General features: G+C 37.0%; 2 protein-coding genes and 1 pseudogene across 2 annotated transcripts; 1 reads left to right on the top strand and 2 right to left on the bottom strand.

Moving 5' to 3' along the window:
* Positions 1 to 203: 203 nt before the first annotated feature.
* LOC104415144 (lysosomal Pro-X carboxypeptidase) lies at positions 204 to 5,476 on the bottom strand. Its single transcript, XM_039300093.1, has 10 exons — positions 4,931 to 5,476; positions 4,597 to 4,786; positions 4,280 to 4,408; positions 3,494 to 3,611; positions 3,268 to 3,391; positions 2,575 to 2,730; positions 1,042 to 1,197; positions 774 to 853; positions 564 to 613; positions 204 to 331 (listed from the first exon to the last, which is right to left on the bottom strand). The coding sequence occupies exons 1-10, from the start codon at positions 5,474 to 5,476 to the stop codon at positions 204 to 206; spliced, it is 1,677 nt and encodes a 558-aa protein (XP_039156027.1).
* A 7,091-nt stretch (positions 5,477 to 12,567) lies between these two features.
* On the bottom strand, positions 12,568 to 17,990 carry LOC104431195 (lysosomal Pro-X carboxypeptidase-like). The gene is made up of 8 exons (XM_039300087.1): positions 17,981 to 17,990; positions 15,612 to 15,895; positions 15,278 to 15,467; positions 14,957 to 15,090; positions 14,173 to 14,285; positions 13,946 to 14,069; positions 13,256 to 13,411; positions 12,568 to 12,594 (listed from the first exon to the last, which is right to left on the bottom strand). Exons 1-8 carry the CDS (start codon positions 17,988 to 17,990, stop codon positions 12,568 to 12,570), a joined length of 1,038 nt encoding a protein of 345 aa, XP_039156021.1.
* Positions 17,991 to 21,553: 3,563 nt separating this feature from the next.
* Positions 21,554 to 25,408, top strand: LOC120290582 (annotated as a pseudogene).
* Positions 25,409 to 26,841: the final 1,433 nt, after the last annotated feature.

The following is a 26,841-nucleotide window of genomic DNA, read 5'->3' as shown; positions in this document are numbered from 1 at the left end:
TTCAATCCATTTCACATGAATTGGTACATGACTCGTTTACATGATTTGAACTTAATATGACAAATTGGATAATCATTTATTAATGTTGGGAATCATTTAAGAAAACAACATATAAGAGCCCCTGTCAATCCCAAGTAAAAGTTTTCACTTGGATAGTTGAAGAACTAGAAGCATTATGAGTCGGAAAACCAAAATTAGGAAGACTATTTGGCCAAGTCACGATAGTATTGAGAGATCCAGCCTGAAATGATCTTGATCTCCTTCTTTCTCACATCTTGAAGCCACTCGGGGTCTTCACTGGTCGAGTATCGTAGATCGACATGGTGAGCCCCTATAATCGATAACTTACGAGGGTTAAAAATAACTTGTTGTATGTCCTAGAAAATCTATTTCTATAACTTGTATCTGGACATGTTATTGTACATACCACGGACAACCTCCCATCAATGTGAAGATTGACCATCACTTCTTCCATCGAAGGGATTCACTTATATCTTTTGTGATAACGTTTATTCATAAAATGAAGAGTCAATTATGCTAAGTTTGAGAGACAGTGAGCTGACCTTTTTCGGCCACTATTGCAACAATGCTCTTGGAAATGCTCTTCAACACCCTGCCAATTTTGCCACAGAGACAAGAATATTAAAACATTCATTTCCTCCACACCAGAGAGAGAGAGAGAGAGAGAGAGAGAGAGAGAGAGAGAGAGAGAGAGAGAGAGAGAGAGAGAGAGAGAGAGAGAGAGAGAGAGAGAGAGAGAGAGAGAGCGATACCCTCCACCACTCCATGGGTCTCTTAAGCCATTGAAGAAGATGATATTGCTCCCAAATCTCCTCAAGGTCCGTCTAATGTCCTGTTCTTTTTAAGTACACACAATGATCGACACAAAAATTCAGGTTAGGAGGCAGGATGAATAGATGCTGCAATTCTCTAAGTAAGGACGTGCAAGATATGAAAGCGTACGCAAGACTTCATAACTTATCATTTATACTAATAAAAAGGTTGCACCAAGCATAGAATAATGAAGGACGGGTTACCCACATGGCCGCCAAACTCGATAGGGATCCAGGTGGGCCTAGAGACGACGCTGGAGTCAGCTGCACAGGAGCTGACTGTATCAGTATAGTTGTACTTGTAAGCTGGGAATATGCTTGTCTCTCGATTGCCGTCTATTGGCATTACCATTTCCGTGCATGCCTGCAAGGAACTAATAAAGATCACTATCACATGCGCTCATGCTAAAAGAAGCTTAGAGATCATGGAATGGTACAAAAAGGACTTAAGATTTTGACGTAAAATTGGGATGGTGCCATAGTTAATTACATAGACTTGATAAGATACGCATAATTCCCCACCTCAAGAAATGTGGGATTTCACATCAAACTTTAACTTTAACTCCTATATACATATATAAAAATATAAGTTTGTGGATTGGATAGAGTGAGGCAACTGGGTATGTGAATCCAAATACATCGCGATCCATAAATTTGGTGAGTTATGTATACACGATTCAAATAGATTAAAAGTGCATGCACTCGATCAACCCGATGCCATTTTGTTGTTTACATTCTATTTAACTATTGCACGCCTTTAGCACGTATTCCCTTAATTAAAATCGGGCTTAACAAATTAAAACCATTTCTGGAAAAAGAAAAAGAAAAAGAAACAAAGCAAATTGACAGTCTAGGATCCGAAGGAAGGAACAGAACTGGGAACGAAAACCCAGACATTTTAGGCTCCTCTTGGAGTTCTCTCCATTCGATTTTTTTTTTTTGGTAATTATTGGCCCCTCCAGATGCGAAAGCTAGCCCACTTTTAAGTAAAAGAAGAGGACAAGAACACCAAAGAAGAAAGAGAGTTCACAAGTTAATTCAATCGCAAAGTTTTACCTGGCCAAAGGGTGATTTTTCTAGTTATAGATACTACAATGAGAAATATAGGAAAGATCAAATGAAGACTCCATGACTACAAAGCTACAAAGTTGGCAAAGAGCCACAGAGATCTCATGAAAACTTCTTTCGAGAATATCGAGTCATTTCTCAAGTCATAGAAAGAAGAAGGAACAATTTGTGAGACTTTACGGAATTACTGCCAACTGTTTTAAAAGTTTAAACCATTAGCTTAATGCATGATTTAATAATTAAACATTCAAACACAATGCTAGATGACCGGTAAATAGTATTACTATTAATTCTAGTCCTCCCTAACTTCTTCATTACTCCACCAACCAAATAGAAAAAACTTATATTGACCTCACAAAAAAATAAAATAAAATAGAAAGAGCTTATGACCTTCACCTCATCACAAGTACTATCTCCGGATTGGATTAATGTCGGAGATGTTAAAGCTCATATACTAGATTGTTTTGCTAGATTAAGTCAGAATACCCTTTTAAATACTTAACAGTGTTCTATCACATCATTTAGTAAATTCATTTAGTATATAAGTCTTATCATCTCTAGCACTATTCATGTGATAATGGTTGATAAGGTTTCAAATTGAATCCAATGTAACATGTAATTCTTAAGAGGCATTGCTTAGGAGATCTTTTCTGAGTGAAAAATTGTTGGGTACCTGCCATCCCCATCCGCTGAGGCCATGAGGATCGGAATCGTCCATTAGATCGAAGCATGAGATGCCGCCGCTGTAATTGTAGTAGATGTTTGCCGCGCCATACAATTTGGCAAAATCATCGTCCCCTTTGCTCGGATCATCTATCGCCTTGCACATCTACACAAAATAAAAATAGAGAGCATAAGCATTAGTCATGCATCCGATTGTCTGTCCAGCCATTGAGTTGTTCAATTCTGCGACTCTGTTAGTACTATATCTTGAAGATTTAACAGAAACGCATTTCACAAAATGGCCCCGCCACGCCGCAATATTGGCACAACGGAGCGAGATAATTAAATTCTCAGGAATCGTTTATGAAGTTTTGGGACTAAGTTGTCTTGTGCCGGAAAAAAGTATGCTAATCCTTCATTTGACTTGGTTAATCACACATGCAACGATACAATCCTCAAAGATCAGATCTGCCTCACAAATTGGTCATGCGCTACAAGAAGTCTTGCATTTTTAAAGCCAAATTTACTTACTTTCAAAACAAGATTGGTTCGTTGGAGAAGTAACTTTATTTTCCCTTTGAGATCAGATCTATGTGCCTCAAAAGAATTTGAATTTGACTTGCAATACTATAAAGTATGATCTTGAAGATATTGCTTGGATTACATTGCTAATACAAGTTATTATTTGTTGAGCAAGCTATACCTGTTTGATCGGATAAGCAGGCAAGGGAGTCAGGAAATTGGAAGGAGTTGGATAATCGGTCATGGCCGCGTAAACGAGAGCAGTTTCGAGCCAACCTGTGAGATATTCCGCATCCTTAAAGTTCCTGCAAAGGGGTCATAACATAAACAAAGAACCCACCAAAAAAAAAAAAAACATAAATAAATCAAATCCATGAGAAGCTGATATTGTTTGAGTCGTCTCTTACTTGCATAGTCTGAATGATTTTCGCAGGATCTCGAGTCCACCTTGTTGTTTCGCCATAACTTCAATCTTCTGCCATGATCGCTTGATCACTTTATAGCAATTCTTGCTCTCGCTCTGGACATTCACATCAATTGCGCTCTTAGACTTGTGTAGTTTTTGTATAGTCACAACTCATGTGAAATCTATATGGTGGATATTGAGAACACAAACGTCGGATTGATGGTGCACGTAAAATAAGTACATTACACCGCATTGTGGTTTACAAGAACGATAAAATTAAGGGATTGATAAACTCCATGCACAATTAAATGTACCGGATGTTTTGGATTAGTTGAAGTACCAGCACAGAGCATACGGTGTGTGGAAAAATTAAAATCTCAAGAAGAAGAAAATGAACAATATCATTTGATCTAATTCAAAAAAAGAATTTAGATTTACATGATAAGATTGGAGATTTAGTAAATGGAAATGTAGTGGTCCAGACTTTTTCTGAATAACAAGATTTTGCTTATGAATTATAGTTTTGTCTGAGGAATATACTAGGGATTTTATGAAATTTTGACTGAAATGTCCAGGTTAGGACCATCTTCGGATTTGTTTACTCATGCAAATTACTTAATACATCTTCTAGTCCGTGGCCGAGCAAGACCTTTGTTGTTATCGGGCTGACCTTATCCCTAATTCCAAACTCTCTTAAGTCCTTGTAATTCAAGAGCAACCAAAAACAAAATAACAAATTTGCAGAGAGAGAGAGAGATAGAGAGAGAGAGAGAGAGAGAGAACCCTGAAGTCTCAGTGATGATGTCGTTGAAGATGTAAGGGGAGGTGACGTTGAAAAAGTCGAGGATCGGAGCAGAAGAAGACAAAGCGCCGATTGCAATGTGCGGATACTTTAGCCTAAACCATGCTGCCAACACTGCGATATTTTCAGTGAACATCCGAGTAAGTTTACTCCATTGTTGTCTTCTTTTTAAAACCAGAAAGCATGCACAGCCAGCTACATAGTTAATCTATTCTAAAGTCAAACACAACAATTAATCTGAAGAGTGAGAAGCCAGTAATTTGTTTATAGTTATTAACATATGTGAGGGAACAGCAGCATACTTCCCCCGTAAGAACCTCCAAAAACCACCACTGGCGAATGCTCGGCTGTCAAGTTCTTCTTCAGATCGGTTATCAGCGTTGCGTAGTCTGCCAATGCCTGCGTCGAGGAGAGATAGCCCAACATGCTTGCGTTGCTGTACGCCACCTCTTTTTTGCCCCCGAACGGCATCGATTTCCCATAATACCGATGCTTCACAGAGACAAATGAGAATGATAAACTCTACATCTTTCTGTAATGTAATTCGCAAAAGCAAAGCAAAATGACGAAAGTCCTATCATTGATTGCTTAAATATGATACTACAGCTTGAGTATTTGGATCAGTTGGCAATATACCTCGATGAACACAAGAAGGGCATTGAAGTGGGGTGCCGTCTCAAACATGAAGCCGGTGTTTTGGGCGAACCACTCGATGTCACCCTCGTTCCCAGTGTAGACAAAGATCGGGGCATTCCTCCGCGGGCCGCCCCAGAAGGTGGAGTTAATTAAGTACCTCTGCTGGAACGTCTGGTAGCTCTCGGGACGGTAGCTGAAATGGTCGAGGATTTGCGTGAAGTACCTAGTCTTATAGAGCCCATTGTTGCCACTCTGGTCGTTAGAGAGCGATGGTTGAGAATTTTCTGGATGAATGAGAGGAGAAGGAAAGCGAGGGATGATCTTGCCAAATGGCGAGACAGCGAACGAGCATTGAAAGATTAGAGAGAGACAAAGAAGAAGGTTCGATGGTAGTTGCGTTGCACTCATGATCTTTCGGGCTTTGGTGTTTGCAGCTGCAGAGGAAGTGAATGAGTATGGAGATTTCAGTTGAGAAGGAAAGGGGAGAGGGGGGTAAGTCAACCGAGACAAATGGTTCCCGCCGGCAGGGGGACAGGAGACGGCCATCTCGAGGCTGTATGGATGGCCGTATCCACGATGGAAGGAAATCGGTATTGCCTTAAATGTTGGGATGAGTTTTTTATTTTTGGTCGGTATTGGGATAACTTATTTGGTGGACTATCATTGATAAATAAAAAATAAATAAAAATACCATATAGGGTATTCTAACTATCATTGATAAAAATAAAATGGTAGAATTGAAATACCCTATAGGATATGTCGTATATGGTATTTTTAATACTACTAGCGTATTAAAATAGCCTATATGGTATATCATATAGGATTAAAATACCCTATGCTTGTGTCTAGTAATCAAGATAAAAAATTTGGGTAAGATAAAATTTATCATATCCTATGTTTAATGTTTACTCAAGGCAAGATAAAGTCGGATATAAAAGGAATATAGTCCTGGATAAAATTATACCATAAGAAAGGTGGAATAAAAGTTAATATGGTATCTTATATCCATAATATGCAATTATTTTTCTCGAATAACAAAATTTTAAATTAATAAAACTAAAATTATATTTCAATATAAATAATATTTGAATTCTAATATAAGAAATTCAAAATAACAAAAAGTAACAACATTTATGTTTTTTTAGTTTACTTTTATTCAAATTTAATTCTATCTTATGATATAAATTCAATATATAGATATAAAAGCATGTTTATATTTATTACATATTTTAGGTATATTATTATGGTTTACTATTTAATAATTTTGTTAGAGAACGATGGAAGGGAAAAAGAAATAAAAAGAAAATAATTATAAAAGAGAAGAAAAAATAAAAATAAAAAAGCAAATAAAAATGAAGTATGCAAGAGTGTCGAGAGATTTTTTTTTTTTTTTGGTGAAGGTGTCAAGAGATTTTTATGATCTCCATTTGTACAACTTTTAGGCTTATTTACATTGATATGCTATTTATACCAAACAACGTACTTGATCTAATGTGAATATATTTAACTTTATTGCTATAATTTACCAATAGTGCATAGGATATAATATAATGGTCAAGGTGTGGAACGTCCTTTTGGAACAAAGAATTACATAATAACAAGGTCAACGAGTCTTTCCTCCAATCTCTGACTCGAACTTGTTGAATTTCTATTTCTTTTATCTTTTCTAGCTTTTTTTTACTCTCATGTGATTATTACTGACGATGCTATAACGTGTGTCATGATCATTGGATTAGCTTTTTAAGATGTGAATTTATCACTAATTTAAAACTCCCTCTTTTCCACCATCAAAGTTATGTCTGATGAAACACCGGTAGAGGAAGATGTGAATTTAATTTATTTATTTCTCTTTTGAAAAATTATTAAATCATTCGTGAATCTATTGTACGGATATCAATTTAATCATAAATCTTTTAATTTTAATAAAAATCACACATAACTCACTTAAGTAAGAATTTATTAAGATCAAGTTGATTGTTGTTCAAACAACAATACAACCTAATATGAAAAATGAGAAATTGATGAATGTTGCCCCATGATTGTTTGTGCTATTCATGAACTAATGCCAAAGAGCACGATGAGAGTTGTGGAAATTAAAATGAAAATCGCTTCCATTTTTTTAAGTAAATCAATAGTTTCAATAAGAGCTAATGACCATGTAAAATGAGCATTTGAAGAAATTATGCAAATTAAAGTTCTCGATTGCAGAAAATGAAAGTTGGTGGACTCAATTGCCAAGCAACATATGTTACAGATCTGAATACAAAAGCATCCAAAAATTGAACTTAAAAAATGAATTTTTATGGACGAAGTACAATTATAATAATTCCATTGATGTTCAAGGAATATTTATTAATATTTTTCATTTTCATAAAGCTATTTAAACAATAATTACAAAAAATTCATTTCTCCACAATAGCTGTGCCAATGCTAATAAAATGAGGGTTGTGTTTTACTCCGTCCATCCATGGCTAGAGGGAACTTCTCGCACTGTTCAAATTACATGTGTCCGACGTATATTTAGGATTAGGTTAATTGTGATTTATCTTAATTATAATAAAGTCTAATTGGTTTCTCTCTATACAATCAAGCTCTTGTACTCTTTTTTCCGGTAAAGTACATAATATGACACTCTTCTCTCTTCTACTACAAATCTTTTTAAATCTTTACAGTTCCTTATTGGCCTTACTAATCACATATTTTCACGCTTTAGGCGTAGGTCAAAGTACAGCCTACACATGAATGGGAGTATGAGAATATTCAAAGGTTTAAACCGCGTATTCATTTAACAGTTTGAGATTTTAGATCGGTTGACGATGATTTACCAAATTTAACAATACTGGTTGGAAAAAGTTTTATTTAATCAAAATTGAAGCAAAATATGGCCCAATCTTTAAACCCCTAACATATTCATTAAAGTCCACACATCCCAGGATCAAATCGTTGGCCATAACTTTATTTATAATATTTTCCGTATCCAATAACAAGTATTGAATAAATTACACATGCAAAGTGAGACTTATTGGTGACATTCAACATCGTCATGCATGAATACAGTTTTGCATGCTATCCAACGGCGGATCAATAGTGGCCGAGAATCGATTTGGGCCACATGAAGATCGTTGTCTTATTGTCCCGTTGATGGGCCTCCGATGAGCAACGTGTCGTGTTTTTTTTTTTGGTCGTTCTACTCTATTCTACTGCTCTACACTCGCTCTCGGACTTTTACATTACTTCTTGCAGGCGTGAGTCGAAACTCACTCCCGAAACTTACGCGTCCCCACCCCATCCTTGCTTCTTGCAAGGCCCGAGAAAAAACCCACTCCGAAACTTACGCGTCTTCACCCCATTCTCCTGAGAATGTGGGGATTTGAACCCCTCACCTCCCCCTTCCATGTTGGAAGGGTGGCATTGGGGCGAATCCCAGTGGTTGCAACGTGTCGTGTTTGGAACTTGTACAATTGGGGCTTTTGATCTCTCTTCCTCCCTCACTGCCGAACAGTAGAACATATTTTTTATTTAATTTTTAAATTTCAATCGAACATTAGAATATATTATTATTTTTCTAGAAAATAACTTCCTCCTACCGTAAATTCCATAAATATGTGAGGTAATAAATTGCTGCATTAACTGCTACGGATACTGAGTATTGCTTAGTTTGGGAAAGACGGCCCCAAACAACCACAACAACTGAATAGACTCAATAAAATAATTTAAAATGGAGAATGAATTATTTGAAAAATATTTTCTTAAAAATATTCAGTAATATTGCTTGAAATAATTAGTCCATAAGAATTTTTCACTATGTCCAAAAATTTTCATGAATGATAAAAATCTTTTCGTTTATTTATTTTTATATTTTATGGAATAAACACGTCCTACGAAACTATTTTGCGAGACATGTCTAGTAATCCTAATCATACACGTCTGTTGAAATTCCTCTCAAGATGGGCCAGGATACTACTTGTAGTTTCCTTTTTACTTTGTTTATCCATTTCTCGGAGTAATCGCTCCATTTGTCGAATGGATATTGGGCAGGAAAGGTCCATGGTGCTATTGGTCGGGGAACTTTTCGATAATGTCTAGAAGAAAAATCAAAAGAGGAAAGTAAATAAAAAAAAAAAAATTGAATTTGTGGTTCAAGAAATGATGGCCCTTCATAGAGATATCTACAATTAGATACTCAAAAGCTATGAGACCGAAGTAGAATAATTTTTTATTGGGATTCAAATAATCACATTTGCTAATCCTTTTAGGGACATTTTCAGATGCACAGACCTATTTATCTCGGTCGAGTGTGTGTGATGGAATGATGCCGCCTCGATGAGAATTAGTCGGCGCTCAAAATGTCCCTTACTGCCAATTAATATTAAAAAAATAAAAAATAAACAAAAAGTAGTGGGAAGATCTCTCGATTAGTTTTAAAACCTATTATATAAATGTGAATTCAGTATGAACTCTCTAATTTTGCCAATTTAATCCAACTAGGTCGATGCTTGCTAGAGGTTGGTGAGGGCGGCCCTCTGCCAAATCTGGCAAAGATGTTGCAGCCCTTGCTTGTAGCTGGCAACCTCGCTAAACATCATCCAAGCCCAACAACTAGCAAAGGGAAATAGAGAAAATAAAAAAGGAAAAGGAAAAGGAAAAAATTTAATTTTTTTTCAAAAGATTACAAGAATTGTTAACTGTCAGCACCAATTGTGCCATGTAGGATAGTCAACATTGATTGGATGACTACGTCAGTAATTCTGGCTAAAATTAGACAGAAAAACTACATTGGTAAACCATGAAAAAGTTTAAAACTAAATTGATCAAATTAAAAAGTTTATGATTAAATTGACATCCGTATAATAGGTTTATGACTCTTTTGATCATTTTTCCACAACAATCAACCAAATAATCAGCATTCTAACTTCGATTAATAAACGATTTTACAGTTTCTGTTCGGACCTACACACCCACGTGCAATGGACTTCACTCATTCAATATATACACACCAACTCTACTGTCGTACTTGTCAGATATTGTTAATAGAACGTGCATACTCCTATGCACATGCAGCACTTAAACAAATACGAATGAGCTCATCCTTATGAAACAATAAACTGACTTATGGTTGAGTGTCCCTATTGTTAGATCCAAACTCTCAATGATCATGAAACAATGTACATTGTGCTTATGAATCATAATGCATAAATCTAATTACAAATTGCAAATGATTATTTGAATAAGTGGGTCATATTTGATCCTGAGTTAGTAAGAGTTCGTGACATCAATTAAAAGTATTAACTTCATAAACGAGTCTTAGTGTCAACTGCTCTTTTCACCGATTTAGCTTTCATTGGAATCTTGTTCGGTCGTATATAGTGGAAAATTCAAATGACCAAACACAATCCAAAGTGTTTATAAGCTAGTCCTGGTTAGCATGGGAAACACTCAAAAACAGCTCTTGCGTGCTACACTTGTGTCACTTTACCTAAACTTATTATACTTGTGTCAATTTGCATAAAAAATTTAGAATGAATTGATACAAATGCAATTGATTTAGGATTTTTCTGATAATTTTCCCCAATAATAACTATATGTGGGATATAATTGAAATGTCAGTTGTGATATTTGCTATTTCATTTTTCACCCCATTTCACATGAATGGGTACGTGACTCGTTCACATGATTTGAACTTAATATGACAAATTGGATAATTATTTGTTAATGTTGGGAACCATTTAAGAAAACAACATATAAGAGCCACTGTCAATCCCCCCTAAGTAAAAGTTTTCATTTGGATAGTTGAAGAACTAGAAGCATTATGAAACGGAAAACCGAAATTAGGAAGACTATTTGGCCAAGTCACGATAGTATTGAGAGATCCAGCCCGAAATGATCTTGATCTCCTTCTTTCTCACATCTTGAAGCCACTTGGGATCTTCACTGGTTGAGTATCGTAGATCGACATGGTGAGCCCCTATGATCGATAACTTACGACGGTTAAAAATAACTTGTTGTATGTCCTAGAAAATCTATTTCTATAACTTGTCTCTGAACGTGTTATTTTACATGCCACGGACAACCTCCCATCAATGTGAATATTGACCATCACTTCTTCCATCGAAGGGATTCACTAATATCTTTTTGTGATAACGTTTATTCATAAAATGAAGAGTCAATTATGCGAAGTTTCGGAGACAGTGAGCTGACCTTTTTTGGGCACTATTGCAACAATGCTCTTGGAAATGCTCTTCAACACCCTGCCAATTTTACCACAGAGACGGGAATATTAAACCATTCATGAGAGAGAGAGAGAGAGAGAGAGAGAGAGAGAGAGAGAGAGAGAGAGCGCGCGCTCTTCAACACCCTGCCAATTTTACCACAGAGACAGGAATATTAAACCATTCATATTCCCCCCACACCAGAGAGAGAGAGAGAGAGAGAGAGAGAGAGAGAGATACCCTCCACCACTCCATGGGTCTCTGAAGCCATTGAAGAAGATGATATTGCTCCCAAATCTCCTCAAGGTCCGCCTAATGTCCTGTTCTTTTTAAGTACACGCAATGATCGACACAAACATTCAGGTTAGGAGGCGGGATGAATAGATGTTGCAATTCTCCAAGTAAGGACGTGCAAGATATGAAAGCTTATGTGAAACTTCATAAATTATGATTATATACTTATACAAAGTTTGCACCAAGCATAGAATAATAAAGGACGGGTTACCCACATGGCCGCCGAACTCGATAGGGATCTAGGTGGGCCTAGAGACAACGCTGGAGTCAGATGCACAGGAGCCGATTGTATCTTTATAATTGTACTTGTGGGAATATACTCGTCTCTCGATTGCCGTCTGTTGGCATTACCATTTCCGTGCATGCTTGCAAGGAAATAAATAACGATCACTATCACATGCGCTCGTGCTAAAAGGAGCTTAGAGATCATGGAATGGTACAAAAAGGACTTAAGATTTCGATGTAAAATTGGGATGATGCCATAGTTAATTACATAGACTTGATAAGGTACACAGAATTCCCCACCTCAAGAAACGTGGGATTTCACATCAAACTTTAACTTTAACTCCTATATACATATATAAAAATACAAGTTTGTGGATTGGATAGAGTGAGGCAACTGGGTATGTGAATCCAAATACATCGTGATCCATAAATTTGGTGAGTTATGTATACACGATCTATCATTTTAGATGATTCAAATAGATTAAAAGTGAATGCACTCGATCAACCCGATGCCATTTTGTTGTTTACTTCCTATTTAACTATTACACGCCTGTAGCATGTATTCCCTTAATTAAAATTGGGGTTAACAAATTAAAACCACTTCTTGAAAAAGAAAAAAAAACAAAGCAAATTGACAGTCTAGGATCCGAAGGAAGGAACAGAACTGGGGAACGAAAACCCAGACATTTTAGGCTCCTCTTGGAGTTCTCTCCATTCGAATTTTTTTTTTTTTTGGGGGTATTTATTGGCTCCTCCAGATGCGAAAGCTAGCCCACTTTTAAGTAAAAGAAGAGGACATGAACACCAAAGAAGAAAGAGAGTTCACAAGTTAATTCAATCGCAAAGTTTTACCAGGCCAAAGGGTGAGTTTCCTAGTTATTGATACTACAATGAGAAATATAGGAAAGATCAGATGAGGACTCCATGACTACAAAGCTACAAATTTGACAAAAAGCCACATAAATCTCATGAAAAATTCTTTCGAGAATGTCGAGTCATTTCTCAAGAGTCATAGAAAGAAGAAGGAATAATTTGTAGGATTTTATGGAATTACTGCAACTATTTTAAAAGTTTAAACGTTGGATTAATGCGCGATTTAATAATTAAATATTCAAATACAATGCTAGATGACCAGTAAATAGTATTACTATTAATTATAGTCCTCCCTAACTAGTATTACTATTAATTATTGTCCTCCCTAACTTCTTCATTACTCCACCAACCAAATAGAAAAAGCTTATATTGACCTCACAAAAAAAAAAAAAAAAAAAAAAAAAAAAAAAAAAAAAAAAAAAAGAGCTTATGACCTTCACCTCATCACAACTACTATCTCCGGATTGGATTAATGTCGGAGATGTTAAAGCTCATCTACTAGATGGGTTTGCTAGATTAAGTCAGAATACCTTTTTAAACACTTGACAGTTTTCTATCACATCATTTAGTAAATTCATTTAGTAAATAAGTCTTATCATCTCTAGCATTATTCATGTGATAATGGTTGATAAGGTTTCAAGTTGAATCCAATGTAACATGTAATTCTTAAGAGGCATTGCTTAGGAAATCTTTTCTTTTGAGAGAGTGAAAAATTGTTGGGTACCTGCCATCCCCATCCGCTGAGGCCATGAGGATCGGAATCGTCCATTAGATCGAAGCATGAGTCGCCGCCGCTGTAGTTGTAGTAGATGTTTGCCGCGCCATACAATTTGGCAAAATCATCGTCCCCTTTGCTCGGATCATCTACCGCCTTGCACATCTACACAAAGTAAAAATAGAGAGCATAAACATTAGTCATGCGTCCGATTGTCTGTCCAGCCATTGAGTTGTTCAATTCCGCGACTCTGTTAGCACTATATCTTGAAGATTTAACAGAAGCATTTCACAAAATGGCCCCGCCACGCCTCAATATTGGCACAACGGAGCGAGTTAATTAAATTCTCAGGAATCGTTTATGAAGTTTTGGGACCAAGTTGTCTTGCGCCGGAAAAAAGTATTTTAATCCTTCATTTGACTTGGTCAATCACACACGCAACGATACAATCCTCAAAGATCAGATCTGCCTCACGAATTGGTCATACGCTACAAGAAGTCTTGCATTTTTTAAGCCAAGTTTACTTACTTCAAAACAAGATTGGTTCATTCGAGAAGTAACTTTATTTTCCCTTTGAGATCAGATCTATGTTCCCCAAAAGAATTTGAATTTGACTTGCAATACTATAAAGTATGATCTTGAAGATATTGCTTGGAATACACTGCTAATATAAGTTATTATTTGTTGAGCAAGCTATACCTGTTTGACCGGATAAGCAGGCAAGGGAGTCAGGAAATTGTAAGGAGTTGGATAATCGGTCATGGCCGCGTAAACGAGAGCAGTTTCGAGCCAACCTGTGAGATATTCCGCATCCTTAAAGTTCCTGCAAAGGGGTCATTACATAAACAAAGAACCCACCAAAAAAAAAAAAAAACATAAATAAATCAAATCCATGAGAAGCTGATATTGTTTGAGTCATCTCTTACTTGCATAGTCTGAATGATTTTCGCAGGATCTCGAGTCCACCTTGTTGTTTCACTGTATCTTCAATCTTCTGCCATGATCGCTTGATCACTTTGTAGCAATTCTTGCTCTCGCTCTGGACATTCACATCAATCGCACTCTTAGACTTGTGTGGTTTTCACATAGTCACAATTCATGTGAAATCTATATGGTTGGTATCGAGAACACAAACGTTGGATTGATGGTGCATGTAAAATAAGTACGTTACACCGCGTTGTGGTTTACAAGAACAATAAAATTAAGGGATTGATAAAATTTCATGTACAATTAAACGAACCAGATGTTTTGGATTAGTTGAAGTACCGGCACAGGGAATACGGCGTGTGGAAAAATTAATATCTCAAGAAGAAGAAAATGAACAATATCATTTTATCTATTTCAAAAAAAAGAATTTAGATTTACATGATAAGACTGGAGATTTAGTAAATGGAAATGTAGTGGTCCAGACTTTTTCTGAATAACAAGATTTTGCTTATGAATTATAGTTTTGTCTGAGGAATATACTAGGGATTTTATGAAATTTTGACTAAAATGTCCAGGTTAGGACCATCTTCGGATTTGTTTACTCATGCAAATTACTTCATACATCTTCCAGTCCGTGGCCGAGCAAGACCTTTCTTGTCATCGGGCTGACCTTATCCCTAATTCCAAACTCTCTTGAGTCCTTGTAATTCAAGAGCAACCAAAAACAAAATAACAAATTCGCAGAGAGAGAGAGAGAGAGAGAGAGAGAGAGAGAGAGAGAACCCTGAAGTCTCGAGTGATGATGTCGTTGAAGATATAAGGGGAGGTGACGTTGAAAAAGTCGAGGATCGGAGCAGAAGAAGACAAAGCGCCGATTGCAATGTGCGGATACTTTAGCCTAAACCATGCTGCCAACCCTGCGATATTTTCAGTGAACATCCGAGTAAGTTTACTCCATTGTTGTCTTCTTTTAAAACCAGAAAGCATGCACAGCCAGCTACATAGTTAATCTATTCTAAAGTCAAACACAACAATTAATCTGAAGAGTGAGAAGCCAGTAATTTGTTTATAGTTATTAACATATGTGAGGGAACAGCAGCATACTTCCCCCGTAAGAACCTCCAAAAACCAACACTGGCGAACGCTCGGCTGTCAAGTTCGTCTTCAGATCGGTTATCAGCGTTGCGTAGTCCGCCAATGTCTGCGTCGAGGAGAGATAGCCCAACATGCTTGCGTTGCTGTACGCCACCTCTTTTTTGCCCCCGAACGGCATCGATTTCCCATAATACCGATGCTTCACAGAGACAAATAAGAATGATAAACTCTACATCTTTCTGTAATGTAATTCGCAAAAGCAAAGCAAAATGACGAAAGTCCTATCATTGATTGCTTAAATATGATACTACAGCTTGAGTATTTGGATCAGTTGGCAATATACCTCAATAAACACAAGAAGGGCATTGAAGTGGGGTGCCGTCTCAAACATGAAACCGGTGTTTTGGGCGAACCACTCGATGTCACCCTCGTTCCCAGTGTAGACAAAGATCGGGGCATTCTTCCGCGGGCCGCCCCAGAAGGTGGAGTTAATTAAGTACCTCTGCTGGAACGTCTGGTAGCTCTCGGGACGGTAGCTGAAATGGTCGAGGATTTGCGTGAAGTACCTAGTCTTGTAGAGCCCATTGTTGCCACTCTGGTCGTTAGAGAGCGATGGTTGAGAATTTTCTGGATGAATGAGAGGAGAAGGAAAGCGAGGGATGATCTTGCCAAATGGCGAGACAGCGAACGAGAATTGAAATTAGAGAGAGACAAAGAAGATCGGTCTTGCCTAAAATGTTGGGATGAGTTTTTTTTTTGGTCGGTATTGGGATCACTTATTTGGTGGACTATCATTGATAATAAAATTTAAAAAAAAAAAAGTTACCATATTGGGTATTCTAACTATCATTGATAAAAATAAACTGGTAGAATTCAAATACCCTATAGGATATGTCGTATATGGTATTTTTAACACTATCAGTGTATTAAAATACCCTATATGGTATATCGTATAAGGTATCATTGAAAAGAATACCCTATATGGTATATCGTATAAGATTAAAATACCATATGGCTATGTTTGGTAATCAAGATAAAATTCAGGGTAAGATAAAATTTATTATATCTTACATCTAATGCTTACTTAAGACAAGATAAAATTGGATATAAAAGGGATATAGGGATAAAATTATTCCAGGAGAAAGGTAAAATAAAAGTTAATAGGGTATCTTATATCCATAGTATGAAATTATTTTTCTTGAATAACAAACTTCTTAAATTAATAAAACTAAAATTATATTTCAATATAAATAATATTTGAATTCTAATATAAGAAATTCAAAATAACAAAAAGTAACAACGTTTATGTTTTTTTAGTTTAATCTTATTCAAATTTAATTCTATCTTGTGATATAAATTCAATATATAGATATAAAAATATAAACACTATTTAATAAAATTTTGTTTGAGAACGATGGAAGGGGAAAAAGAAATTAAAAAATAAGAAAATAATTATAAAAGAGAAGAAAAAAAAAAAGAAAAAAGCATATAAAAATGAAGTATGCAAGAGTGTCAAGAGATTTTTACTATATCCATTTGTGCAACTTTTAGGCTCATTTACATTGATATGCTATTTATACCAAACAACGTACATGATCTAATGTGAATATATTTAACTTTATTGCTATAATTCACCAATAGTGGATAGGATATAATATAATCCATATCATTTCTTATTCAGTCCAATCCTAATTAGAAATCTAAACGATCAAAATGTAGACTATATGGTATTTATATAAGATATCACTAATAAGAATGCCCTATATGGTATATCGTATAAGGTATCATTGATAAAAATACATTGGTTGTCTTAAAAAAAGATACCATATACGACATACAATATAAGGTAGTCTAATACTACTACATACCATTAGAATACCTTATATGAATGCCCTATATGGTATGTGGCATATATTATATGGTAATTTGGTAGTCGGGATAAAATCCATGATAGGATAAGATTTATCCTATTTTGTGTTTTGTGCTGTTCAAAACAGGATAAAATTATATATACTATGGATATAGATCGGATAAAATTATTTTATGGGAGGTAGGATGAAGGTGGATAGAATTTTTAGTATTCGTAAAAGGAAAATTATTTTTTTCAAGTAAATTAAACTTCTTAGATTAACAAATTTAAAATGATGTTTCAAGTATAAACAATAAATGAATTCTAATATAATAAATTCAAAGTAACAAAAAAATAAAAATTTAGTTTCTTTATTTAATCTTATTTTTACTTATATATTCAAATTTAATTTTATCCTATAATATAAATTCAATATATAAATATATATTTATTATATATTTTAGTTGTTTTGGTATTTTAGGTATATTAGTATAGTTTTCTATTTAATAAAATTTAGTTAGAGAACGATGGAAGTGGAAGAAAGAAATAAAAAGGAAATTAATCAAAAAAGAGAGGAAAAATAGAAAAGCAAATGAAAATAAAATAGACAAGAGTGTTGTGAGAAATTTTTACCATCTCTATTTATAAAATTTGCAATTCATTTATATTGATATGTCATTTATATCCAACGATATATATGATACGATATGAATATCCAACTTTATTACTACGATCACCAAATCATGTATAAAATATCACCAAATCCCCTTAATTTCATTTCCTATCATATCTAATCCTATCTTAGTTAGAAATTTAGATGGCCAAACATAACCATAAGGTATTTAGACACTGCCACTATTTACCATATACCATATCGGGTATTCTTATATTATCACTATGTACATATAGCATTTACATACATAAAAGAGATAATATTAGAATACTTGATATTCTAGAACTGTGACTTTCTTAATACCCACACACACATATGTATAGCATTTACACACAAAAAAAAGGGTGGTCGTATCATATTAATTTATATGGTATTTTCTAACAACCAAAATTCCACATAAGATATACCATACGGGGTATTTTGACACTGGATTCATATACCATATGCCATATAGGATATTCTAGCACTGCCGCTTTCTTAACACACACACACATATAGCATTTACATAAAGAATTGTGGGACTATTAGAATACCCGTTCTCCCACATATATAAGGTAATATAATTGGTGCATTAACTACTCCGGATGCCCTAAGAGCATTGCTTAGTTTGGGAAGAGAATGGCTAGAAGTTTTAAGCCTCCAATAATTGTCCCAAAAGTGCCCAAGCAACCACCACTTCCGGACAGCCCTTCAATTGAAAAAACTCAATAAATGGAGAACCATTTTACAAGACATGGGGACCTCAGACCGATTCCACCTTCTATTTTCCAACCATGTACCACTGTCATTCTTGCCTAGTAATCATAAATGTCTGTTGAAATTCCTCTCAAGATGGGCCATGGATAATGCTTTCCTTCAGCATAGAAAAGTCTCCCTTGGAGTAATCGCCCCCGTTCGTTGATTGGAGAGCCTCTCTAACCCGACCCGCGTTGAGCAGGGTAAAGGGTCCTTGCCCCTTTATTGCAAGCATGTGTCGGAGATGTCTCCATTCAATTTTGTTACTTTTGTCATGCAATTCTCGGAGTCATCGCCGCGTTCGTTGAATGGAGATTGGACAGGAAAAGCCCGCGGTGCCATTGGTTGGTGAACTTTTATATAATGTATGGGGAAAAAAAATCAAAAAATCAAGAGGAAAGTAAATCCAATGAATGAAATCGAGGTGCCAAAGATGATTGCCCTCTATAAAGATATCTACACTTGAATGCTCAAAAGCTTTGAGGCCCAAGTAGAACAGCTTTTGATTGGGATTCAAATAATCGCAGTCGCACATTCTTCTGGAGTCATCTTTGGAAGCACCAACGTTTATTTCTCATTCAATGAAAATTAGCTAGCTGCTCAAAATGCCCTCATTTCCAATTTGTATATATTTTTAAAAAAATTACGGGTAGAGGAGAGATTACTCAATCAATTCTAAATCTATTGTGTGAATATTAATTCAGTCCTCAATTTTTAATTTTGCCGATTTAATCATAAACTTTTGCATATAATTTCAACGTAGTTTCCATTTAAATTTTGCTAAAAGTTGCTGACACGACTGTTCAGTCATCGACTAATTGCTAGTTGTCCTACGTGGCACATTGCCACATTGACAATTTCTTATGAAAATTAATCAGAATAAATATATTAAAATTCCATACAAAGGTTTCAGATTAAATTGGTAAATTTGTAAAGTTTAGTTATGAATTGATATTTGTACAATATGTTTAGAATTGATTGGACAATTTCCCCCTACTAGTAATTCACCTTTATTAGTCGTAACTTACTTGTAATATTAGTAACCTGTTTGCACAAATAAAAATAGTCTTTTACCTATATGGACAGTCATTTGTCTATAGAGTTTGTTAACTGAAAATGCTAACATTTAGTAATAACCAATAAAATAGTTAAAAGTCTCATATTGTCATAAGTGACGGTGGCTAAGCTTAATAATTATCTTCCATTATTTTAATCTCCCTATAAACGACAAGTTGGTAGCCATTCTTTACGAGTAGTGATTTACCCTGAAGTCTCGAAAATTCGAACATCTTGACACTCGTAACTTTCCACGAAAAATCGCAATACTCCACTCTATCAAAATGATAATTTTCCAATTTATGGTAACTCATCACCATGATCTAATATTCTTCCACAATTCGTAAATTTAAAAACCCTATTAGTAAGTAACTATCTTCTATATCATTATTTTCCTCAATTCATTATCCCCTTAACAATTTTACATTCGGTAATTTCCCGTAAATATCTGTAAGTAAGTATATCGAATTTTTTACTCCTTTTGATCCCAACGGCCCTAATTACATACCAATCTCGTGAATCACTAAAATGGACTATGGATTTTCCCGGCAAGGTGACTATTTAATGCCATGCCACATGATTGGATGACATCATAATTACAAGATCTAAACATTCCCCTCCTTTTATTATTGCCAGCTAAATTCAAAGCCGAAATTCCTCCACATGGAAACCTTTGACTTTTTTTAATTAGATAATTTAAATTAGCCAGGGACGCAAAGGAATGTGCAACCATTGCAACCTATGCATTAGAATTACCTGTCTCGGTCCTCCACCGCAGCCCATTATTATCATTATCATGATTATTTTTAATTAATCCCCGATTTCTTTTTTTAAATCCCGATCTGGCGGCTCGCTGTCTCCACTCCTGTGATGCGCGCGTCCACTCAGTCCACATCCTCCGTGGCGAAACGATTGGCCGTGGGCCTAGCCGGTCAGACCGGATAAGGTCGTCGGGTTCTTCCCCGGCCAATCACAGCCCAGGAGAAAACCAAGCTCACCGTGCCTTTCGTGTGCTCCGCCGCACCTGATCTCAGCAGAATGATTCCTGCTTGGCCTGAGTCGCTTTAAACTTTATAATTTTTAACACGCTAATTCTTCTGCAGTCATACGCAATCAATACTTCGGATATATTCATGCTTTAAATAAGTGGTCCGAATCACTTGTTGATAGGCCGTGTCTCCCGTGTCTCTCGTTTAAAGGAGAAAGCCGACAGTATTTTAACCTTGCAGATAAATTTAAAAGGGTCATAAATTTGAAAAGCATAATATGTTCCACGATAATAAAATCACAATGAAAATAAATTTGACGGACTAACATCACTAAAAATCATAAATTAGCATATTTGCATCGCATTCACGCCAAAGTAAATCTCGTATCATTAAAAATTACAAAATCTTATAGATCCATGCCGTGCTTTTCGTATTATTGAAAAAACCCAAACAAGTAAAAAATCAATTTTTATGTCACAAAAGTTGTCAAAATAACCGAAATCTTAATTTGAAAAATATGTTAAGATCTGCTAATGCCCCTCCATATCTCTCTCAAACTTGAAAGATTTCGTTAAAACTTGTCATTTGATTTAAAACTTTTGTGACCCAAAAATTAATGTGAGATAATTATAGCACGAGCATATCAATTTGAAAATTTTCACGGTGCGAAATTATAATTGGTGATGCATATTTTGATGATTTGGTTTAGATACGAATGGCTTTGTATCTGCCTTTTTTTTATGTCACACGGGCTTTTGGTTGGTGATGTTTCCTTTTTTTTTTTTGGCTTTGGGTGTTTGCTAATTAGGTTGGTGATGCTGAATGAGTGCTTTAGGACTGGTCAAGTCCCTCCCTCCCTCCCTCCCTCTTCCTCCTCTTCCTCCTCTTCGTCTCTCTCATCGTAATCGTAGACGAAGACGCCATTCGAGGAACACGAGAAAGCTCCCCCGACATTCTCGCGACCCCTTTAGGGTCGGGCCTCCTCGCCCTTTTCCGCATTTTGCCCGATCGCGCTCGCCTCTCCGCCTCAGCGGCTCTCGTCCGATCCGGGCTCGTCCGCAAGTGGTGCCTTGCCCACCATCCCAGGGCTAATCTTGCCGCTCATGCACCTGAAAAAGGTGCGATCTTGAAAACCCAGATCTCGCTCGCATTTTGTTGCTGGTGCTTTTTGCTTGTAGTGGAAGAACAGGGAGAAAAAAGATGACGACTTGGTTGTTCCTGTGGATAAATTTCGTATTTTTTTGTCCGTAGCTTCGAGTTTCTGTGTTTCTTTGCACTCTTTCGTTGGAGATTTGGTTGATTTTGCGGGAGGGAACTGGGTTTTTGTTGCTGAGAAGCCGAGGAAATGCGGAATGAATTTGAGAGCATTAGTTCTTGTGCTCTCGCGTTAGTCTTCAAGATGGAGTGAAGAAGAAAGAAAGAAAGAAAAGTATTTCCTTTTTGAAACCCATCTCTGTGCAAATCGTTTCTGGGTTCATCTCCGTGGCTTCTCTGCTTTTCGTTTTGCTGTTGAGTGTTGGCCGCTACCCTGTTCTTGGATGTTGGCATAGCTTGTCGAGCTTTGGATTAGATTTCTTTTCCTTTTGGGGTTCACGCTGTCTTGCTCAAATATTGGTGCTTTTGGATTTGCCAGATCTAAATCAAACCGAGTACGTGCAATGCCAAGAAGTGATCGAGCCATGGATACTTTAATCCCTGCTAAAATTAGAAAACGCGGGTCTTCGCCGGCTGGATCATCCTCGTCGTCTATAGTCAGCATTACAGATTCAAGAGAGCAATTTTAATTGGTAAAAGGGGCGGCTCTACCACTCCGATGCCCGCGTGGAGGCTGATGAGTTCCCGATCCCCGTCGTTGGCTCAGCGGACCATGGAGTCCCCTCAGTTCTCGCCCTCTCGAAGTACAAGAGGGAAGCTTCAGGAGCCGGTTTCGGCGAGGAAGCTGGGTCGCTACTCTCTGGGAAATGAATGAGATGCCATCACCAAGAGTGAAGGAGGGATTGGAAGGAAGAAGGTTGAAGAAGGAGGAGAGGGAGAGAGAGGATTGCCAGTTCAGTGCGTTCAGGTTCTCTTCCTCCACATTTGTCCGATCCGTCTCACAGTCCTGTTTCAGAGGTAATCAGAAATTCCAAGTGGATACCTTATCTAGCCAAAAAATTAGATCAAGTAGGAAACTTTGTTCTTCATCGTAGTTGTTGTGCTATTGCCTGGTTTTCCATGGATGAAGAGTCTCTTGTGATATAACTTTTGGCTTTATTCCTAAAGTTGATAATAGATCCAAATAGCACTTGTCCATTCAGTGCTTTATGTCATCTTCAATTTACAGATAGAGAAAAGTATTTGCCTTTTAAATCAGTTTGAGTGTGTATGTTGGCAGAGTAGTGACTTGTGGTTACTTCGGGTTGTGAAAGGTTAGCCTTATTGGCTGATTGACTTAACTAGTTTACGCTTAATTGCAAGCATGGTAAGTTTTAGAAGTTAATTATGTTTATTATATATCAGTCTCTCTATTCTTACACATACTTGTGATATTATGTTTATTATCTATCAGTCTCTCTATTCTTGGATATGTTGTGCATTAGTGCGATTGTGTAAAGGAGAAACTGGGTCAGGAGTCTCCTATATTGCACACACTAGAGTTTCCCTAGTTCCCATTTCTGGCAAAGTCAATACAGCTGAACTTCGATTTCAGCTAATGCATCTTTCTATTTTTGCAGAGGATGGATCGATCTGGAACGGGCAGTCACAGGAGAAGATCATCATCCTTTTCCCAAAGACTTAGGGTGACAGAGCAAAATGGTGGCGCTCTTGGTTCTATTAGCAATGGCAGTTTAATGGAGGTAAATTAATTTAGGACTATCTTCATCCTTACAAAGAGAACACTTTCCTTTTTCTCAGCTCCTTCAATCAAGATTAATCAAATTTTTCCATAGATTTTTTTTTATTATTTATCTTTCTGGTATGTTAATTTGATTGATAACCTGTCAGATCCTTTCAATTTCTTGATATCATGTCATCTGGAATAAGCAATATGGCCGTCCATACTTAAATTAGCTGTCTGTTACATTTTTATTACGATTTTGATAAATACAACAGTCAAATTTGAGGACTGTAAGGTGAAGATCTCTTCATTCAAAGTGCAGATGGAAAACAAATCTCAACCTCAGACACCTAATGGCCAGATTGTAGGAGTAAAGACTCGTCTGAAGGGCGTTAGCAATGCCTTAACCACATCAAAAGAGCTGCTAAAGATTATAAATCGCATGTGGGGCCCTGAAGATCGGCCCTCATCAAGCATGTCTGTCATGTCAGCTTTGCATGCTGAACTTGAGAGGGCTCGCTTGATGATTAATCAACTTATCCAGGAACAACGCTCAGAACAGAGTGAAATAAATTATCTGATGAAGTGTTTTGCCGAAGAAAGGCGGCATGGCGAAGCAAAGAGCGGAAAGTGGTTGAGGCTGCCATTGAGTCTGTTGTTGGAGAACTTGAAGTAGAAAGGAAGCTGAGGGCACGGATTGAGAGCTTAAACAAGAAACTTGGAAAAGAACTAGCCGAGTCAAAGGCTTCTCTGCTTAAGACAGTTCAGGAACTTGAGAGCGAAGAAGAGAGAGAGAGATAATTGAACAAGTCTGTGATGAATTAGCTGGGACTGTCGGTGAAGAGAAGATGAGGCAGAAACCTTGAGGAGGGAAACTCTGAAAATTCAGGAAGAAATGGAGAAGGAAAGAGAGATAATGCAATTAGCTGATGTGATACGAAGATAGGGTCCAGACGAAGCATTCTGAGGCTAGGTATCAAATTGAGGAGAAAAATGCTGCCATTGATAAATTGAGGAATCAACTTGAAGCTTCATTAGGAACAAAAAGTCGAAAGAAAAAGTCGACGTCCCCAAGTCATGCCAATAAGGTAGACGTCTCAGACTACTTGAGTAGAAGTTGTGTCGGTGCTCGTTACAGTGAAGAAAAAGAGGATGATGGAGGAGCTGTAGAAGACGGGATCGAATGCAAAGAAGACTCTGCTGAAAGTGAACTTTATTCTATGCAATTTGATGTAAACCCCATAACAAGAGCTACAAGTGGACCCACACTCACGTAGCCCCACCAGCTGAAGAGAGATGAAAGCAAGGAGGTCAACCTCCGGAAGGGCACCGAGGAGAAGTACTTCCCTGCAGAGGAGTATATCCGATGGAGTTGACTGGGGCATTCAAACAGAGGTTTCAAAATGGCGGAAACGAATTAGATTGGGAAAAGCTGCAGATGGAAGGTTATGGAGATGAAATGCATGCATACAAGCTGGTAGAGGTCTGAGGGATCGAATGCTGTATGGGTACTCCAACAAGACGACTGGGTCTCCGCGAGCTTTGGGTACTCCAACAAGACGACGGCAAGAGCCTGCAAGCGATGTGGACAACATTGCTCAGGAGAGAACCGATCTGGTGCCGGGCTGTGTGGGGAAGTCAAGGCTCGCCGAGGCTCGAACTGATGTTTACAATGTCAGAAAATCTAGGCGGTGAGCATTTCATTATTCATGACTTGTACATTTGTCGTAATCATCTAGAGCCACTTGACTCGGTGGCTATGGATGCTGAATGAAGGTTCAGTAACAATTAGTGGTCTATGAGATGAGAGAGCAGAGACACCGAGCTGTCGTGGCGGAAGTGATTTCTTACTTGCGGCTGCAATGGGATGAGCAGTGTGTGTGTTTTCCCCTGTGAGGAAGCATTAGCAGTATTTTGTACAAGGAGTTTTTGCGCTGTAGAGAGCTTTCATTTTGTAACTGAGTGAAATTCCTTATGTATAGGATTAACTATTATCAGCTAGAAAATCCGGACTGTTTTTACCTTTATGCTTCTTATTTTTCTCAGGCGCAATTCTTTCTTATCAAACTTCTTATTCTTTTAGTAACGATTGCATTTCTCGACCTTTTTCGTTATCTTGCATAGCAGCACGATGGGAGTCCATTTCAATGGTTAATTGTGGTAACCAGTCTTGGTGATTAGAGCTTTGCCATGAGTACTGATAGCTAAAAATTAGGAGTGTGCAAAGCGGTTGTCGAATTGGAAATCGTTTAGACTAGATTGGACCAATCAGTTTGGTCTAGTTCTTAGAAGTGTCGATCTGGTTCCCGGTTCCTAAAAGTAGAGCCGGTGTCTAGGCAGTCGAGATTCTCAATTTCAAGGAGAACCGTACTGGATTAATATTTTATTATTTATTAAAAATTCCAAGTAAAGGAAACGTAAGTGATCGATTCCATTAAATGGATCAGACGATGTTTCGGTTCGGTTTTATAGTCCAAGGATCAATCGGTTCGATCCCTGGTTTCAATGGTTAGGTTTGGTTTTTCGATTCTATCTTGGAACTGGACTAGATCGAGAACCAATCACTCCTACAAAAAACAGGGAGGCTGGAAGTACACGTCAGCCATGAGAAGCTTACGTTAACGCTGGAGTGGAGATACACAATCACAAGAAATGATACTACTTTTATCCATAGGAACTGGCTATCCCAGTGCGATCTGTCAAATTTGCTCTGCTTCCTAATTCTCTCCCGGTTGTCAACTATCTTCTTGCCAATCATTTCCATATCATAATCTCAAATTGCACAGTTGCCTGCCTAAACTTCCGCTGCATTGACCGACCTCTTAAGTCCATGGACTGAACGAAAGAGAGATGCCATGCTTACCATTGAATGGCTACTGTCAATGTCAGTCATGATGGATTGGAGGACATCTCGATCTGATCTGACGGGAGCAATGTTTCTCCATGGTTTGACTCGGGTCAAGTGGGCAGCCTATCCACAAATTCCTCACAAACCTACGGACCCATCATCAAGTTCGGATACCAATGGCTAATCGACAATGGCTAACAACGTAACCAATCTCGTGATGCACATCGTAAGGATTGCGTTTATCAATGGAGTGGCCAAAGACCCTGGGAAAATCTGAAAAACATCCATTGAATATGGCAGAACTTTTTCCATACGTATTGTATAATTAATGTAGGGATGGCGACTGAACTAGTTTGTAATGTTTAAATATATACGAAAATTCGAAATGTATTTAACTAATAATTCGTGTATGATATAAAAAGTATAACTATTACCTCATATATGCATCTGCCCTTTTAACTCCATGTCTCGGGCCCACGATAAATATTCAAAACATATTTTATATTGACAATGAACCTAATAAAAGCAATCCTTGTTAAAATACGATTACATCCATTACCGACACAGAGTAATTCCACAAATGCAATTGAAAAATCACGAGCAAT

The sequence above is a fragment of the Eucalyptus grandis genome, chromosome 1 (assembly GCF_016545825.1).
Source record: "Eucalyptus grandis isolate ANBG69807.140 chromosome 1, ASM1654582v1, whole genome shotgun sequence".
NCBI lineage: Eukaryota > Viridiplantae > Streptophyta > Magnoliopsida > Myrtales > Myrtaceae > Eucalyptus > Eucalyptus grandis.
This window is presented reverse-complemented; position numbering and strand designations above follow the sequence as displayed.